The 18,007-nt window shown below is 39.4% G+C and overlaps 1 protein-coding gene across 1 annotated transcript in view; it reads left to right on the top strand.

Moving 5' to 3' along the window:
- Positions 1–18,007, top strand: part of GABRG3 (gamma-aminobutyric acid type A receptor subunit gamma3) — a 327,567-nt gene that overhangs the window by 258,449 nt on the left and 51,111 nt on the right. Inside the window, exon 6 of the mRNA XM_074160502.1 lies at positions 10,795–10,932. Within this exon, the coding sequence (XP_074016603.1) occupies positions 10,795–10,932 (138 nt within the window). The remainder of the gene's footprint in view (positions 1–10,794; positions 10,933–18,007) is intronic.

Genomic DNA, 18,007 nt, shown 5'->3' with positions numbered 1-18,007 from the left:
ACAGGGCTGTCAGGCTCCTGGGACTGCAGTTTGGAGCACCCTTGTAGCCGCAACATTTGGGGTTTTTTGAGTGGTGGCAGCTGCCTGATGCCCTGGAAGGACTTGGGGAGCTGTAGCCTCTGGAGGATTCACAGCTGTTGGAGTCAATTGTGTTTTGTGCTGGTGCACAATACTGCTGCTTTAAAGCTTTAGTGGAAAATGAAGTAGCACAAAACTATGCACAGTTGGTACATAGACTTATTTCAGATAATACTTTGTTCTGAAACAAGGTACTGAAGAACGTGATCTTAAAACTTCTCAGTTAACTACAGGCAAAGCTATCTATGAATCTAAGAGCTGAGGAGTACTTAGGCGTTGAGATACACAGACACATCACAGAAAGATCACTGTGATCAATACAAGTACCTCAAAAGGTGAGAAAAAAACATGAAGAATATTCGGACTGGTTTACTACGCAGGAACATCAGCCAATTTCCATCAGCAGTATCCTGAGAGCAAATGAGATAAAAATACTAGAGTTTTTTTTGGGAAAAAAGGCATTAACTGGAGAAGGAGCAGCCCTGAGATGCTTGGAAAGTAAATGACAAACCAAGGCATTGATAAATGCTTTCAGAGGAGAGGAAGGCCAAATTTAGTGAATGCAAAATTAATGTATTTACGTATTCATCATAATACTGTTGCTGATGTTAAATGAAAATAGTGCAGTGCTCTCACTAATTTAGTTGAGTGTGACTATAAATATGTCAGAATCAACAAAGTGTCCTGTTAATCTGAAACTTCATTTCATCAGATAATTTCTGATGAGCTGTTATTAAGAACAGGGAGATTACATTTTAGCCATGATCTTTTCAGGAAGTATTATTTTTGTAAGCATGAGACACAAAAAAGTATGTTTACATTTATCTTTGGTTGCCTAGGCTTGCATGCTGTGCCAATAAGGTGCAGACAAGTCCTAAGGACCTAAAATTGAAAACTTGCAATATATCACAAAAAATAGAAATCTCTTTGTTGTTTTACTTTACAGAGCTATAAAAACTTATTGTTTGTGAATTTTAGTGTATGTGTAAATGACAATAAATCTACATACAGAATAATAACTATGTGAATAAAGAGATACCACTCGTTTCTTTGTAAACAGCTGATAGACTGAGAAAACCGACTAGAGGAATCTACTCATAAATAAGTATTTTTGATTTTCCAATATCAGTTCACATATTAAGTTACACTGTGATGAAAAACAGATGAGTCTTTCCACAAAAAAAAAATGTTTGTATGTTTGGTTTTTTTTTTCAACATTAACAACACTATTTCACACATATTTTAAAAGCTAACTCTGCTTAATCTCAGGCCTAATGAAACTTTCTTTTTAGTTTTGCTTTTATGCTGCAAATTATTGTTTTATTCTATGAAATGACAGTACTCAGAAAGGACACTGTGTTTTCAGTTTTGAGTGTTCTGGTGTTTTACCTTTTATTACCCATTCGTGATGCATTCTGAGAAGACCTATAAAAAAGTCATAAAAATCTTGTATGGAAATCTTTAATTCGTAACCTCCTTCCATTAATGCTATGTTGACTCAGCATAGCACATTTCTGATGGCTTCTGTAAACCCACAGGCTTTGCTGGTGTAGCTCCTGTGAAGCCTGAAATGGGTTTCATTGCAATTCAGAAAAAGCATTGTTGATACCTAAATTTTTATTTTCGTAGGTCTGAAAACGTACAGCTCAGGCTAGTCACAAAACCTATGGACTATGTAAGTTGAATATATAACTACAATGACTTTCGTAATGGAAATTGGATAGAAGATTTCTGTACATGGGACAATGCAGATAGGTTGTAGTATATTTCTTGCCTAAGAAGTTAGGCAATGTTAAATAGGTGGATGCTAACACTTCTGTGGATGCTATTGTTATTTCATTGTAGCAGCTATGTTCAAGTTGTAAATGTATTTTTTTTTAATCTATGCTTACTCTATTATTATTATTATTTTGTATGAGAATACAAAGTATTCTTGCCCGTCTTTAGAAACACAGGCTATATCTTGCCAGTTCTTTTTTATATACTTTGTACAACAAATAGTTTATTTACTTATATTTACATGTTGATAATAGTATACTTCTGATCATAATATTGTATTATCTTATTGCTAATGGATATCCTTTTAGTTGCACTCATACATAACATATACATACTATATTTTGCGTAGCAGTTGCAATATGAGTAAGCATGTTTAGCATCTTTAAATACTGTCATGTCCATGTGAGAAACACAAAATGGGTTCTCAGTGTTAAAGAAATCTTCGTATCAAAGTGTTGCAATAAAAAGCTTAGATGGATTGCTAGTCAATGAAAGGAAGAAACCTGTACGTAAATTATCTTCGCTCCATTCCTCCCCACTTGAATGGACAAAAATTTTTACAGGTGTATTTTCTTTCATTTCCTGGGCTATTTATGGCCATGTTGTTTACTTTACTAGAGGTCTGAGTGTCCATCAGAATCTTTACTTGTTCATTATATGTTGTCAGATGAGCCAAAACACATATTTTCAGCACTTTTTCTACAAAGCAATGGATGAAGTAAGCAATGTTATCTTTCTCATCATGATAGTCTTAAGGAAATCTTAGTAGTCCTACAAAGGATACAGTTAATTACTGCCATTAAATGGGTAAAGACAAGATCTTGTGGTATCCAGTACAATTCTGAGTGATTGCCATCACTTACATCTACCTGAGATACTACCTGAGTATGCAACCACTCAGACTTCGCACATCTCAGCAAAAATCCTGGGAAGCACCTCAAAATTTTCCCTCAGCACATCCAGCACAAAATTCATGTTTAAATACACGTGAGAAAATCTTGCATGCAGCATACTATTCTTTGCTAGTTAGTTACAAACTGTAAAGACAAGTGATTTTTCTCTTCTCATTTGAGTTCATGCAGTCAGCTAAACACAAAATTTTAGCTGCTAAAATATTCATTTTGCACTGTTTGTTTTCTATTACAGAACTAAATGCACATGTTTAGCAGTATAATAATGAGGACGGAGTTTCAGCAGTAGTACCTAGCTCTTGAATTCTCAGCATCATTCAGTCAATGTTGTAGGCCACATGAAGTCCAGGTTAAAGAAGGGAGGAGAGAGGAGACTTCCAGCTGGTCAAATCTCACCCCAAATCCTCCTGAGAACAGCAAATTCCCGGGTGAAGACTCCCATCTCTGTGCATAGCTGGCTGTGGTATATATGACCTAGGGCAGGACAAAGCAGCAGCACAGGATCCCAGCAGACTCTGAAAGGCCATCTCTTTGCCACACGTTTCTGAAACTTCCCTCTTATAAAATAAGAGCATAAAAACATGATACTTGGTCTATAGTATCAAAAAATATATAAGCCAAGTTATTAATAAAATCTTGGACTATTCTTTGTCTGTAATGACACACAAATGTGAGGCATCACAAGATCATTATGAAATAGCAAGGAAAAATCACTACAGGAGCTAGAAAATGAAATTCTGTCTCCTCCTGGCATCTTTGTGTATAAGCAGAAAAGTTCTAAATAAATAGAATGAGTACATATTCCAGAATAATTCAGATCAGAAGAGAACCTGAGCTAGGAAAAACAATTTCAGGACTTTCATTTTTTCTCTGCAAGGCTGATATCGCAGAAAATGGAGGGTGAAATCTTCGTTTTGTTCCATACACAAGAGAACAGGCAGTTGGGATGAAATGTCCATTACGTAAAAAGCACGAACAAGGCTGCATATGGCTAGGCAAGGTTTCTGTAGATGTCCTCCGTACACTGATCTGTGTAAGAACTCTCTCCTTATCTCAGATACAGTTTATATCCAGTAAGTTAGGAGTGAGATGAGTCTATTAACCATTAATGATGTTAGGAATGGGGATGCAATATAGCTAAATCAGAGGAATCTGAACATTTATCAGATGTTCTATTAAAAGTGGAATAATTTGTGAGATAATCTTCTGGCCAGAGCAATGCAAACAGATAGGGAAAAGCAATTGTTGCACATGTGGCTTCTGAAAATTGCCTTCCAAATAGAACTGTTAGACAAGCAGTAAAAATATTTAAATAAATAAAAACGCATAACAAAACATTAAGACAGGCTATAAGATGGGACTGTTATTTTTTTTTCCTCTTTTTTTCAGAAAAGGGGAAGGCATATTCAAGAAAAGTGTAATTATAGGGACAATAGATGATAAAACCAACTATTTTCCAAAATTAAATCACTCTTGGTACCAATTGTAAATGAATCAAGAGTAAAATTGTTTAGTGAGCTTAAAGGCAGAATACAAAGGTATGATGACTCAAAGAATTGCCTTAGCTTCTTAATATAATTTCAAGCTTTTCAATTTTTTTTCAAATTTCAATTTTCCACCTATCCCTTAGCATCTGATACTCAGAACAGGGATTTTCACTACTAGGGCTATGTGTGACAAAAATGTAGTACACATATATGAGAGTATGTGTTAGATTTTAAAAGAAAACTGAGATTTTTCTCAGAAAGTGAGCACATGGAAAAGCCACATCTCAAAATATCTTCAATGGAAAACTTCTGTGTCTTGTTTCAGTACAATCCCATTTGTTCTTCTTTGCCTTCTTTCTTTCCTTCCCTTCCGATTTTCACCTTTTTATTCTCTTCTATGTTTTTCCCAAGCTAAGATTACAATTTGTCTATGAGTACCAAAAAACAAGGAAAATCTCCTACAAGAGCTGGTTAACAGAAAATCCTTCTTTTGGGACTTACTTCTCTAACAGCAACACGTCTTTTCCCCCTTTCTATTCTGAAGGCCCAAAAGATGCATTGATACTGCAAGTTCCTCCCAAAAGCTAAGCTACTTTATAATGTATCAGTAAATTCTATTAGCATTCTAGCACTTCTCTCTAAAAAGAAAAGAATTAGTTGTGGGTAAAAAGATAATTAAGCATTACTGTTGCTGAAAATGATTGGATTCTCTAGTTCTTAGCTAAAGTGATCATATTAAAGCACATTTTAAGGTTGAAAAACTTTGTTCTCTTCAATGGGAGATGTATCCTTTAACTTCAGGGCAGTATTAGATACATTATGAGGCAGTTATGGCTATGTTCGTTGATTTTTTTTCATGAGTTAATGTACTGTTAATAAGGTGTCAATTACTAATGCAAACAAACAGGGCAAAGAATTACGTTTATAATTGCTGTAGTTATCATCTAAGTGCAATTACCTACAACTGCTGAAATAAATCACATTTTAAAGCTATCTGCACAACATTCATATTTATCTTTTTTTATTATAGGTGCCTTTTAAAATGTTTCTTTTTTAAAAAAAATAAGTGAGTGAGTGTTAGTCACCTTCATTTTTCAACAGACAGAAATAAAATCCATATGCATGAAATTTATCATGAGTACTTTTTCAATAGATCTTAAGTAAATAATTGTCTCCATTCTCTTTCCCTGCTTCTCCTTCCATCTAACCCGAGGGGTTCCTCCTGAAAAGACATAATGTACTTTCTATATTCCCTAATTTTTATTTTAAAATAATTGAACTAAAACTTTGCTCTTTCTGCCATCTAACTGTGCTTAATAAGTGCATACAATCATGAAATCCAAAGTAAAGTAAAGTAAAACCATTTCTAATAGTGAACTTCCAGGATTCTTCTAGTTAATAGCACAAACACCTTCCGAGAACAAACACCAGACATAACAGGAATAGATCACTGAGAAATTTCTTCCTCAGAAATGTTAAGAAAGTTGGATTAAAAATGCAGTTTTCTTCCTGAAAAGGGAGCATTTATAATGACTACTAACAAGAAAAAGAGCCCAGGCAGCTTCTGTGGAAGCATATGATTTGTCATCCACAGCACGGTATCAGAGAAAGGTGCATTTCTAGACTTCATTATCCTCATATGGCTGGTGCTGTGTTGGCAGGGGTTTCCCTCTTCATCTGACAGGGGCTGTGCTGACAGGAGTCTCCCAATTAGTCTGAAGAAGAGTTTACTAGGTAGCTTTCGAGGAAGCAAAGCATGACTGGAAGCAGCTGGCTGTAAGGTGTGAAGGGATGCTCATTGCCTGCCTCTAACTGTATCGGGGCATCCACCCTCTCCCGATCGCCTTCAGCAGCAGCAGTCAAATCTACCATACTTCCTCCATGCCTGTGGTGTAAACTCTGATCACTAGCTGCTGGCGACAGCTTGTTTTTCAGATCATGCTTTCTCCTGACTTTGTATATCTAACACCCCTGGAAAAACAGAACCTTCCCAGAATCCAACTATATCTTTCAAATATACACTTCTGTCATAAGCATCAGCCTCCTGGCAGAGACTTAAGTGAACCGATCCTTTCTTGCCTGCTTCCCCCACATTTTCAGCTTTGCTGCTGCTTTCATTAACTTCTCATAGCATGCTCTGAGCATACCAATTTTTCCAAGGCTAGAAGGAGAGATGAGCTTCCTTGTTGTATTATTCCTTCTGCTACAAGCTGGGTCTGCCTGCATTATGTTTGAATACAAAGTGTGGGGAAACAGCAGTAAAATAAATTGATTTCACAGAGCAGGGAAAATATGTCTGAAGATATGAAAGAGGCTGGGGTTATTTTTCCATGCATCTCTGTGTTTCCATGTCTTGGATACATTTGTAAGGAAAATTTTTTAGACAGAAACTAGTTCTTCTATTGGTCTGTGTCTTTTTTGACGTGACCCCCATCCTACCATCTTCTTCCCATCTCTACTCACTTCCTAAAATAGACCCATTATCACAGACAAGAAGGTGAAACAAAGGCTCAGTCATTGAGCTAAGATGCCCCGACCAAAAACAGTATTGGGGAAATCAAGGTTAGAGGCACTATGCACTAACAGGCATGGATATATCAATGGTTGTATTATGGACGTTACTGATTTTCCATCAGTGTTGACTCCTGTAGCAGATGTGCTTCAGGGCCATTTGACACCAATTCTCATGGCTATCTTGTGATGGCATATGCATCTCGTTTGGCCTGGAGTTATTTCTGACCATGACAATTTTTACAGAATTTTGGTGGAGGCTTCTGTACAAATCAGTCTCCATAGAAAGTGAAGCACTATGAAGATGACGAATGTAATTTAAATATTTTTAACCTGTCAGTTATAAATTATATGGTGGTGCTGTGAGAAGATGTGGTAACATGAGTTCAATTATTCCAGTAATGAAAAGGAAATAAAACAAAATCCACAGAATCTCACAGGTTGTCATGACAATTTAGCTTTCTGTTATAATAGGTTCACATCCAAAACAGTGCATATATTATTTACCCATGTTTGCATTATTGGAGTTAAAGTCAGTGGTACGCTTTGAAAATCTATATGTTTGAGTCTATGAGTAAAGCAACAAAGGTACCAATCACATGTTAACTGGAAAAGCCATTAGTATGTTCAGTGAAAGAGAACAGGAAGTATTACATAGGATAATTACAAGGATAATTTCTACTAGGCTCTTAGAGAAATAACTTCAACCAAATTTGTTCTTGACTTGATTTTACAAAACCGCATAGTACCAGTCTTACAAAAAGCCAACTGGTCAAGGTGCGTTGTAGAAGTCTTTGATATGGTAGCATATAAATCTAAAACTTGCAGAAGATGTGAAGAGCTAGAGCACAGACAACAAAATAACCACCAGGCCAAAAAATAGGAGAATTTAAAGGCAATCAAATACATTCATGAGAGGGAAAATGAAGGTGTTGACACAGACTTTGGTTGAGAAGCTCCTGAGTTGCAGGTTGCTAGACCTTGGATATCTGTAACACAGAACACATACTTGGTTGTCATGGTTGTCTTCTTCCCATGCTGTCCCCTTTGCTGCCTTACTGGCACCTGTTGGAAAGCCTCCAGGACCTTCTGGAGCCTTGCCCTGCTGCAGCATGGATATTCCTACATAACCTAAAGCAACCTGACAGGGTAAATACCCTTGATGGATAGCAATTTGTTCAACATGGGTGGCTTGAAGCCATAAGGTCAAGATTTAAGGTAATCTACTGCCATTTGTCATGCTGGGGAAGTGAAAGAAAACAGACATTTCTATAGATAATACACTCCTAGTTGTGTTGAGGGCTGAACAGCAGAGGTTTCATTTTCTTGTGGAAGTACTGAAGTCTCCAGTTCTTCTATTTTCTAACACAAAGCACTTAGAGGACTAGAAGCAATTAGGCTGTATACAAGAAATATTGGATATCACTGAAAGAAGAAGCATCATGAATTGTCCATTCTGTAAGTTAAACGAATCCTAGGAGTGATATACTGTCTGAGTAGATGCGTGGTCATTTCACAAGAAATATTATATCTTTTAAATGAATTGAAAAGTGAAGTCAAAAGGTACTGGAGCAGAACATATTAGCAGTTATTTAACAGGTTGAAACAACTCCCGTCGAATCACCGGTACTTATCTCCCTTGATGTACGTAACACAACCATTCTAAGAGCAGATGTCAGTGACTGTAGATTAAGGAGACTACCATTGAAAGGGCATGATGGTCTCCTGAAGTCAGTTGCTTACTATTTAATGACAATGAATAATACCAAAAGTAGTTATTCTGAAATTGAATCTCTCTCTTCTCAGTCAAAAATATAGGAAAACTCCTGAAGGATGAGTGTCTCGTGAACTTATTCCTGACTACATGCTGCTCATGCCAGGATAAACAGATATGCGCTGGATAATACAATAGCAAGCTTTCAAGCTAACTGACAGAGTAATGAATTTTTGGTGAGGTGGCCATGGAATGAAAAAAAAAAAAAAGGGCAAAAAATCAGGGAAAAATATGAATTCAAGACTAATCGATACAATTTTTTTGCAGTAAAATTTGGAAAAAAAATGTTAAAAGATAATTTTGGATCAATTTCAAATAATGTTTTAAAAAAAATAAAATGTTTGTTACTTCCAGGATATTTGAAATATTTTTACTTAAAATGATTATGGTGAAATTTTCCTGAGAAAATGATCCCAATCTACTACCTGCTACAAAATCTGCAAATTGGTGCTTTGGGCCACAAGTTCTGGAGTGGGAGCTGGTGCAGGGAATACAACAGGGCAAGGGTTTCCTTTCCTCCTCATCAGGAGGCAAATCAGAAGGTAAGATTAGGACGCAGACTGCATGGCAACCTCATTTGTGGTCCTGATACTGCTCTGTGGGGACAGGGCGGCTCTGCCATTGTCACCAGGTGTTAGGGCACAGCAGCCACAGCATGGCGCAGAGGACATCTGATGCTTCTTCCCTCCTGAACTGATAGAGAGATATCAGAGTTTCCACAAATGAAGGCAGTTTGACAAGGCTCCTGAGGAAAAATTTAGGGCTTTCTGTTAGAGGGAGACTTTATTCAATCAGAAATGTGACCCAGAGGGCTCAGTCAAATACGAGCCAGGCTCGAGAAGATTTCAGAGGATGCAGGGCTAATGCTTGGAGGCCCTGCAAAGCTTGACTTCCTTCACTGTACCTCTGCATCATCTGACAAAATCTGCCAGCCAAAAGTAATTAACCTTTAGATCAATCTCGCAGATTGGCACAGCAGAATTGGCAGTGAAATCTGCTTGGCAGCAAGAGTTCTCGTAGAGAACGGCAGGGTTTGTGTTTGTTGCTCAGTCGGGTCCTTCCTTCTTCATTTACATCGACGGGAAATATATAAACATGGCATTTTGAATTAACACATAGTCATTTTCTCCAGATTAGAACTGAGGGACTGGTGGGTACTTTTCATGCTGTGTTAGTGAGAGGGATAAACAAGGCCACGCACACCTTAGAGCAGTGCAACAGCAGGGTGGAACCTTAAACAAGATGAAGAAGACACTCATAGGAGGAAAACATCAGCAAAATAGCACCATGACTAGAGAAGTTTTTTTGTAATGCAAATTTCAAAATTTATCGGGATCCAATGGGAAAAAGATTACAGCTGAGACAGTTATATTAACTGGCTATTGTTATTGTTAGGCTTTTAATTTGCCCTGCAATCTACATCTACTATATTAATTATTAGATGAATAGGCATTTATTGTATTATGCATTAGAGAACAATCTAGTTTTAACTAGCATGGGTGTGCTGTTGTTTTCTAGATGGTCTGTTATTATGGATTGAGCTGGTTGAAGATTTGTTGTTGGACTTCTATAGGAAAATGCCATTCTCCAGCAAAAAGAAAAATAAATATTGGCATGATGGTTAACTATGACTACTAAGTGCTAAACTGATAAAGTAAGACTTTCAGAAGCTATTTCAGCTGTAGAGGTTAGGTGATGTCTCATTAACTGCCACAACCTTTGGAAGGTATAATCACTTTAAAAATCCCACAGTAATTAAAAATTTGGGGTTTTGCACTGTAATGAGCTAATTTCAGAATTACAGTAGCACACACCACATTAGAACTATTGTCCCTTTTAAAACAATCTGTCCTTTTCAACTGCTTACATCTTACACCGACACCCCTCCTCACCCTTTTTTTTACAGTATATTGGTTTACACAGTTTATTCAGATCATATGTAAAGCAGAATACTCCTGTGTATGGACCTCAACTTAGTACAATCAACTGCATCTCTGAGGCAGAGAGATAGAACCAATCAGTATTTTTCCCCATTGGAAAAGAATATGTGAAAAATCAAAATTTTGCCAGTATTACGACTAAATTTTTGTGTGCCATACAATTCCTTAGCTGAATTATACCACCAAACCCACTGGGAAAGCATCAGATCAGAAATTTAGATATTCCCAAATAGCTCTAAGTCATGAACAGACACTGTTTTGCAGTACCTTTTTTATGAAATGTAATAATTTTTATTTTTTTTTTTAATTTCTAGATGGTTACCCTAAAGAGGAAATGATTTACAGATGGAGAAAAAACTCAGTGGAGGCTGCTGACCAGAAATCTTGGAGACTCTATCAGTTTGACTTTATGGGTCTGAGAAATACTTCAGAAATTGTGAAAACCTCTGCAGGTGAGAATGATACGAATGACAGAGCTTGTTTTGGAAAAACAAATTATTTGAAAATATTTGTTCTAAGTTTGCTTTCATTCAATTGCAATTTTATTCAATGTACACCAATGTTCAGATTAAAACCTCCAAAGTGCAGGCTTCACAACTGTTGACTTTGTCTAGATTTTGATAACTTCCTTTTCTTTTTCTCTACTCTTTTTGTAATTTCACAAACTGAGGAATAAATGCTAACTTGACATAGCTATTTGTTATATACTTGAAGTTACTATATGATTCTCATTCCTCAGCTAAGTTTATTAAGCCATTGCTGCAATGAGACATATGTTTTCACCATAAATTAGAGGAAGATTTTGAGCACAATGGTAGGGTTAGTGAAATTAGACACTTTCAACAGTAGGTAATCATTCAGCCACAAGTTCAGTATTTTTCTTAATATTTCAAAGGAACTCTTTATTACTCAGCTGATGGATGCCTTTGTTAGTGACCTTACCAATTGATTGCGATTAAAATTTACTGATGACTATTTTATTTCTTCAGAATTCTTACTGTTTCTTATAATAACATCAACATAGGAGAAAAAAAAAAAAGAGATGTGTAATAGAAAACATTATTTGAACTGGGAAAATTCTCATAAAATTCACACAATGTCTGAACTTTATGCACGACTCTGCAGTAAGTTCCATGATTCCCATTTGGTAAGTCTTCTCCCAGTTGCAGAAGGAACCTGCTAGAAGCAATCTTTCGCTTAGCTAGTGGTGAATTTTTGAAAAATCTAATTTATGTATTTTTTTAAAATGTAAGCAGCTATGTTTTGTTATTCTTTTGGAAACACTGTGAATAATCGTAATAACAAAAAATCATTAATCTGTGAAACTACTGCTGTTGGGTCATGCCCCCCCCCCCCCCCAATATCCGTAATGTATTCTCAGGACTGTATAGCAATTTTGATAGCAATGAAGAACTAAAGCTTTAGTGAGTATTTTGGGCTGGTAGTTTGGCAGAGCAAAATGTTGCAAACAGCACACATGTAAAAACTCACTTGTGTTATGGATAGAAATCCTTGTAGTCTGCAAGTTTCTCAGGAACGCTAATTTCTCAGGTGAGTCAGCCATAAGTTGAAACAGGAGTGACAGTCAAGTACCAAACACCAGATCATGAAAGTATCTGTGTATGCAGGCATGGAGCTCATTGGAAAGGATGGTATGAATAGTAGAGAAAGCCCTGCTCTTTCTGCTTTGCTCACATCTGGACTAATGCCGTTCTGAGGTTGCATCAAGAACTACTAAACATGCATACAAGAAGAATTACTGAGTCAGCCATATTAAAATGTTGAAAGTGTCTTGATAAACAGATCTATTAAACTCTTCCTTTGCACAGGACGGAGCCGTTTTTATAGATGTTTCATTCAAGTGAGTAAATAGTTAATGTGGAGCAAGGAAAAATATATTTCCTATGCTCTTTTTAGTATGTGCCCAGTTCTTATTAAGATCACTGAATTTGCATAGAATTGACTCTCTGACTGTATTTAGGCTATAATTTAAGGTACTGTCAAGGGGAGATTTACTGAACATCAACAGTATTTACTGTCAGGAGCAAACCCAGGGCCAGGACTCAGGAAAACTAACTGGTACATTGGACAACTTTGAGTAAGCCCTATGCTATAGAACAAAGATTCCCAAAATGGAGGGAGAAGGGCAGGACACAACCCACCTGGGACTGTGCAGTATGTCTCAGAGACAAAATTTACAATAATTCTGCTACTACCTGCTGTGACCGTCTAAGTATATGTGAACAAGTAGAATAAAGAGGCATCTGTGCTATGGTACATGCCTATTTACTGAAGAAAAGTAGCCCTATCCAAGTTTGAGAATTAGGGAACCCCCAAGGCTGCTGTTTCCTACAACGTGGACAATTTCGGATGAAAGGAGGCAGCAGCTGCTGGCTACAGGTATCCTGTCTCTTTTACAGCCATGCCACAAGGGCTACATGCGGTCAAAAAAGAGATGCCAGGTTCTGTCATGGAAGATCTGTGGCATATTAACACTAAATCTGCCTGAAGAGGGAGACTGCACTGGGGCTGTCCCTAAGACCTTATGGGTATAGGACCCTCCCTTCCTGCCCCAGCTTCGGGCTGCTCCACAGAGAGACCAGTTCCCACTGACTGGGACTGTGTAGGGTCCCTTTGAGCCACGTGGGAGCCCTTGGGAGCCACCAGCCATCATCCCTTCACAGACTCAGGACAGAAAGGGAGAGCAGCGTTGTTGAGAGTGCTGCGCTGGGAATCATTCAGAGTAATGAGATGGAGTTGGGAAAAGGAAAGTAGGCCAGATACCAGTGCCAGCTTCCTGACAAAGAGAAGTACTAAACATCATCTCTCCCTCCTAATGGAAATTATGGCAACTACTATCAGACAGGGCATTTAAAAACAGACTAGGAAAAGTATGGGAAAATGAACTGCAGGGAGCAGTCCTCCACTAGCAGGAGATGGATTCAAAGCCCTAACATCTTTTTTTGCTTCTGACTTACACCTTTCTGCTGGTTTACAACCCTATTACTTCTCACTAAAATGTGTGTTCATCTATAATGTGAGAGCTGTTGCAGTGTTACCTACCTGTAACCAATTCAGGGATGCCTCTTTTAGCTCCTTTTCAGCAGAGTTCTGGCTATAGTGAAGAGAGGTCACACTGACCACAGGGCAACATGCTGCTGTTCTTCCAGCATTTGTGTAAAGCCCTTTCTTGGTAGTCGTTTTCACCACAAAATGGCTAGGTTTAGTACTCAGCAGAGTTCTGCTATTTGGTGTTCTTTCAGTCTTTCCAAACCTTTTTCAGACATCTAAGTAACCTTTATGTTAATCTAGGGCAATTTCAGAGGTACACAAGTAGGAAGCCAGCTGTCAAACAGACTGTAATCTAAGCAAGATAAGAAATGTTGTCATCTCTTGTCTTGAACCAGCAGTGGCTTAAATCATTGCCACAGTGGTGTGCTTTACTCTTGCAAGAAGACTAGCTTCTTTTACAATAAACTGGCAGCCAGAGAAAGTTTTCATTGCTATCTGGAAGAGGTATTCAGCTTCTTCTTGAGGATTTTTTTTTTTTAATTTCACGCTAAGATACAAACACAACCAGATAAATATCTACTGCATATGGTGATTACATGGAATACACAGCAGAAATCACTGTGCTGGTGCTGTGGTCGTGAACCTTTATCTTACACCCCAAGTAAGCTCTCACTGTCAGGTGATATCAAACTAATTCACAGGTACTGAAGAATTCCCCTGTTGCTAGCTGGCAAGATACTTAGATAATATAGCAAGAGCATTTCTCTTGCTACAATGTCAAATAAGGCTGACAAAGATAATTAAAGTAGAGGGAATACTAAGCCACCTGGCACTGAGCTGTGAAAAAAGGAGGAACTGCATATAAGGAGAAAATTCTCAAATTTTAAAATTGCAAATCAGCCAACAGAAGGGTGGTCAGGAAAACAGGAGAGAGAAAGAGGGAGAACGTCATCCTTAAAAACATCCTGTGTGTATTTTCAGTAAACTTTAACTTTTTGAGTCCCAGCCTTTCCAAGTATACTTTTTTTTTTTTGGGGGGGGGTGGGGGGAATAATCAAAACAAAACAAAACAAAACAAAAACCAAAAGAGAATCGTGAAGGAATTTACAAGTAAAGCTCATGGAGTGAGCTGTAGTGTTGCTTGCACTTTTCTACTGCAATCTCCCCCAGGGAAAGTCTATTCGTTCTTTTTAAACCACTCAATTTTTTACACTGCTAGATAAACACAAAGACCTTGTAGCTACTGAATCTAATTTTCATTTACTTGAAAACTTCTTTGCATCATACAAGTCCTATTTGTGTTCTTCCTCAGATGTCTTTAGCCTGAGAGATTTTTGCAGTCCAAAGGAGCTTTTGCACAAATAAGTTCAAGATAATTCATCAGAAATAGAAAACACCATTAAAGTGCCCTATGTAAAAACTTTAATAGCTGATCATTACAAATGAATCATACAGAACCAGACAGAAAGTACTGCTTCATACATTCTGAATAACCCCCAAGCATCAATACCCAAACCCAATAAATAGCCATAAATACCTCCATAAAAAGGTACACCTTTGCATACATACAGGTAATGGGTGACAATTAGTGGCGTCTGCCTGTCATATGACTTCTAAATTGTGCTTCATATTTTGAAATAGCTGTTTCATCAAGTACCTCAGCTTACATGTTGTGCTTAGCCCTATATCACAGGGCTGTGAAGCAAGGTTAATATCTGTTGTCACAGATTCAGATAAAGCTCTTTGGGACAATGCTAAGAACAACACAATTTAAAATACATATTCTGTTGCAGGGAACTCAATAAATGGCAAGTAAAAAACTACCCTAGAACAAAAATAAGAATGCTTGTCTTTTAAGAAGATGCAAAGACCTACATAAATAGCTATTGGCAGAAGAAGGGAGGACTAGACGTATTTTCATAGGGAGGCCAAATTTCACTGGGGGGGTCCAGTCAAGTCAAGTCAAGATCAGGCTGAGACAGGTATTAGCTGATGCTCCTTGACTTTGTCAGACCAACACACTCCCAAAGATTTATCCAGAGGAAAAGACGTTCATGTGCCTAGCTCTTCTACTAGGTGAACAAAGAACAGCTGGCTTGAGAAAATGTTTCAAAATCGGTGCTTCTGCTTACTTTTTGCTGTTAAATGCTTCCAGGTCACTTAGATGTAGGCACAGAGAGCCCATGATGAATACCCACACAAGATGAGCCAAGACTGCCTAGTGACAGTACAGGGTTCAGCCAGAAGTCCAGCCACCACCCCACAGGTCCCTGTTGTTTGGGCAGGACCACCACCCAGTGCAGACATCAGGTTGGCAAGGCAAGGCCAGGGTTGGCAGCAGTCAGCTAAGCCCCTCAGCTTGGGGAAGGGGTTGCAAGGGGGGCTGGCAGAGAAGGATGGTCAGAGGCTGATCAGGGCAACTGGAGCCTTTTGGTGCACTCACAGCCCTGAAAATGAGTGGAAAACAATGCACGAGATGCCATAGTTGCTGAATGTGGTTGTGTCTATGCATGGTTGTTTATAATGATCTGGTTCAGTCACACTCTCTCTTGTACCAGCTGACTGATCTGAAGACATTTATTTGATAAGATAGCTTCCTGACACAACTGGTAGGAGAGCCTACCAGGGGAGGCGCCTCGCTAGACCTGCTTTTCACAAACAAAGAAGGACTAGCGGGAGATGTGGAGGTCGTAGGTCGTCTTGGGCTTAGCGATCATGAAATGGTCAAGTTTTCAGTTCTTAGTGAGGTAAGGAAGGGGGGTTAGCAAAACCTCCACCTTGGACTTCCGGAGGGCGGACTTTAGCCTGTTCAGAACCCTGGTTGGGAGGGTCCCTTGGGAGATAATCCTGCGGGGAAAAGAGGTCCAGGAAGGCTGGACGCTCTTCAAGAAGGAAATCCTAAAGGCCCAGGAGCAGGCTGTCCCCATGAGGCGCAAAATTAAAGGGTGGGGAAAATGGCCGGCCTGGTTGAACAAAGAGCTTTTGATGGGACTTAGGGAAAAAAGGAAGGTTTACCACCTTTGGATGAAGGGACAGGCAACTCAGGAGGAGTACAGAGATCTTGTTAGGTTATACAGAGAAAATATTAGGAAGGCAAAAGCCCAGCTGGAACTCAACCTGGCCATTAATATAAAGAACAACAAAAAAAGTTTTTATAAATACGTCAACAAAAAGAGAGTCAGGGAGAATCCCCATCCCTTACTGGATGTGGGGGGCAACATTGCAACCAAGGATGAGGAGAAGGCTGAGATACTTAATGCCTTCTTTGCCTCTGTCTTCAATAGTCAGACCAGCTACCCCCAGGATGTACAGCCTCCTGGGCTGGAAGACAAGGATGGAGAGCAGAACAACCCCCCCTGTAATCCAGGGGGAAGTAGTTAATGATTTGCTTATGCACCTGGACATGCATAAGTCTATGGGGCTGGATGGGATTCACCCAAGGGTACTCAGGGAGCTGGCAGGAGAGCTCACCAAGCCTCTCTCCATTATCTATCAACAATCCTGGTCAACAGGAGAAGTACCAGATGACTGGAGGGTGGCCAATGTGACGCCCATCTAAAAGAAGGGCCGGAAGGAGGATCCGGGAAACTATAGGCCTGTCAGCCTGACCTCGGTACCGGAAACGATCATGGAGAGGATCATCTTGAGTGAGCTCTCACGGCAAGTGCAGGGCAGCCAAGGGATCAGGACCAGCCAGCATGGGTTTATGAAAGGGAGGTCCTGCTTAACCAACTTGATCTCTTTCTATGACCATGTGACCCGCTTTCTTGATGTGGGGAAGGCTGTGGACGTTGTCTACCTGGACTTTGGTAAGGCCTTTGACACCGTTCTCCACAGCGTTCTCCTGGAGAAGCTGGCGAATCATGGCATAGATAAGTGTACTCTTCACTGGGTAAAAAACTGACTGGATGGCCGTGCCCAGAGAATTGTAATTAATGGGGTGAAATCCAGTTGGCGGCCGGTCACCAGTGGTGTCCCTCAGGGCTCAGTTTTGGGGCCAGTCTTGTTTAATATCTTTACTGATGATCTGGATAAGGGGATTGAGTGCACCCTCAGTAAGTTTGCAGGTGACACCAAACTAGGTGGGAGTGTTGATCTGCTTGAGGGTCGGCAGGCTCTACAGAGGAACCTGGACAGGTTGGATCAATGGGCCAAGGCCAATGGGATGAGGTTCAATAAGGCCAAGTGCTGGGTCCTGCACTTGGGTCACAACAACCCCAGGCAATGCTACAAGCTTGGGGAAGAGTGGCTGGAAAGCTGCCCGGCAGAAAAGGACCTGGGAGTGTTGGTGGACAGCCGGCTTAACATGAGCCAGCAGTGTGCCCAGGTGGCCAAGAAGGCCAACGGCATCCTGGCCTGTATCAGGAATAGCGTGGCCAGCAGGAGTAGGGCAGTGATGGTGCCTCTGTACTCGGCCCTGGTGAGGCCTCACCTCGAGTACTGTGTTCAGTCCTGGGCCCCTCACTACAGGAAGGACACTGAGTTGCTGGAGCGTGTCCAGAGGAGAGCCACCAA

This window comes from Numenius arquata, chromosome 1 (genome assembly GCF_964106895.1).
Source record: "Numenius arquata chromosome 1, bNumArq3.hap1.1, whole genome shotgun sequence".
Lineage (NCBI taxonomy): Eukaryota > Metazoa > Chordata > Aves > Charadriiformes > Scolopacidae > Numenius > Numenius arquata.
The sequence above is the reverse complement of the archived record's forward strand: the minus strand, read 5'-3'. Positions and strand labels throughout refer to the sequence as shown.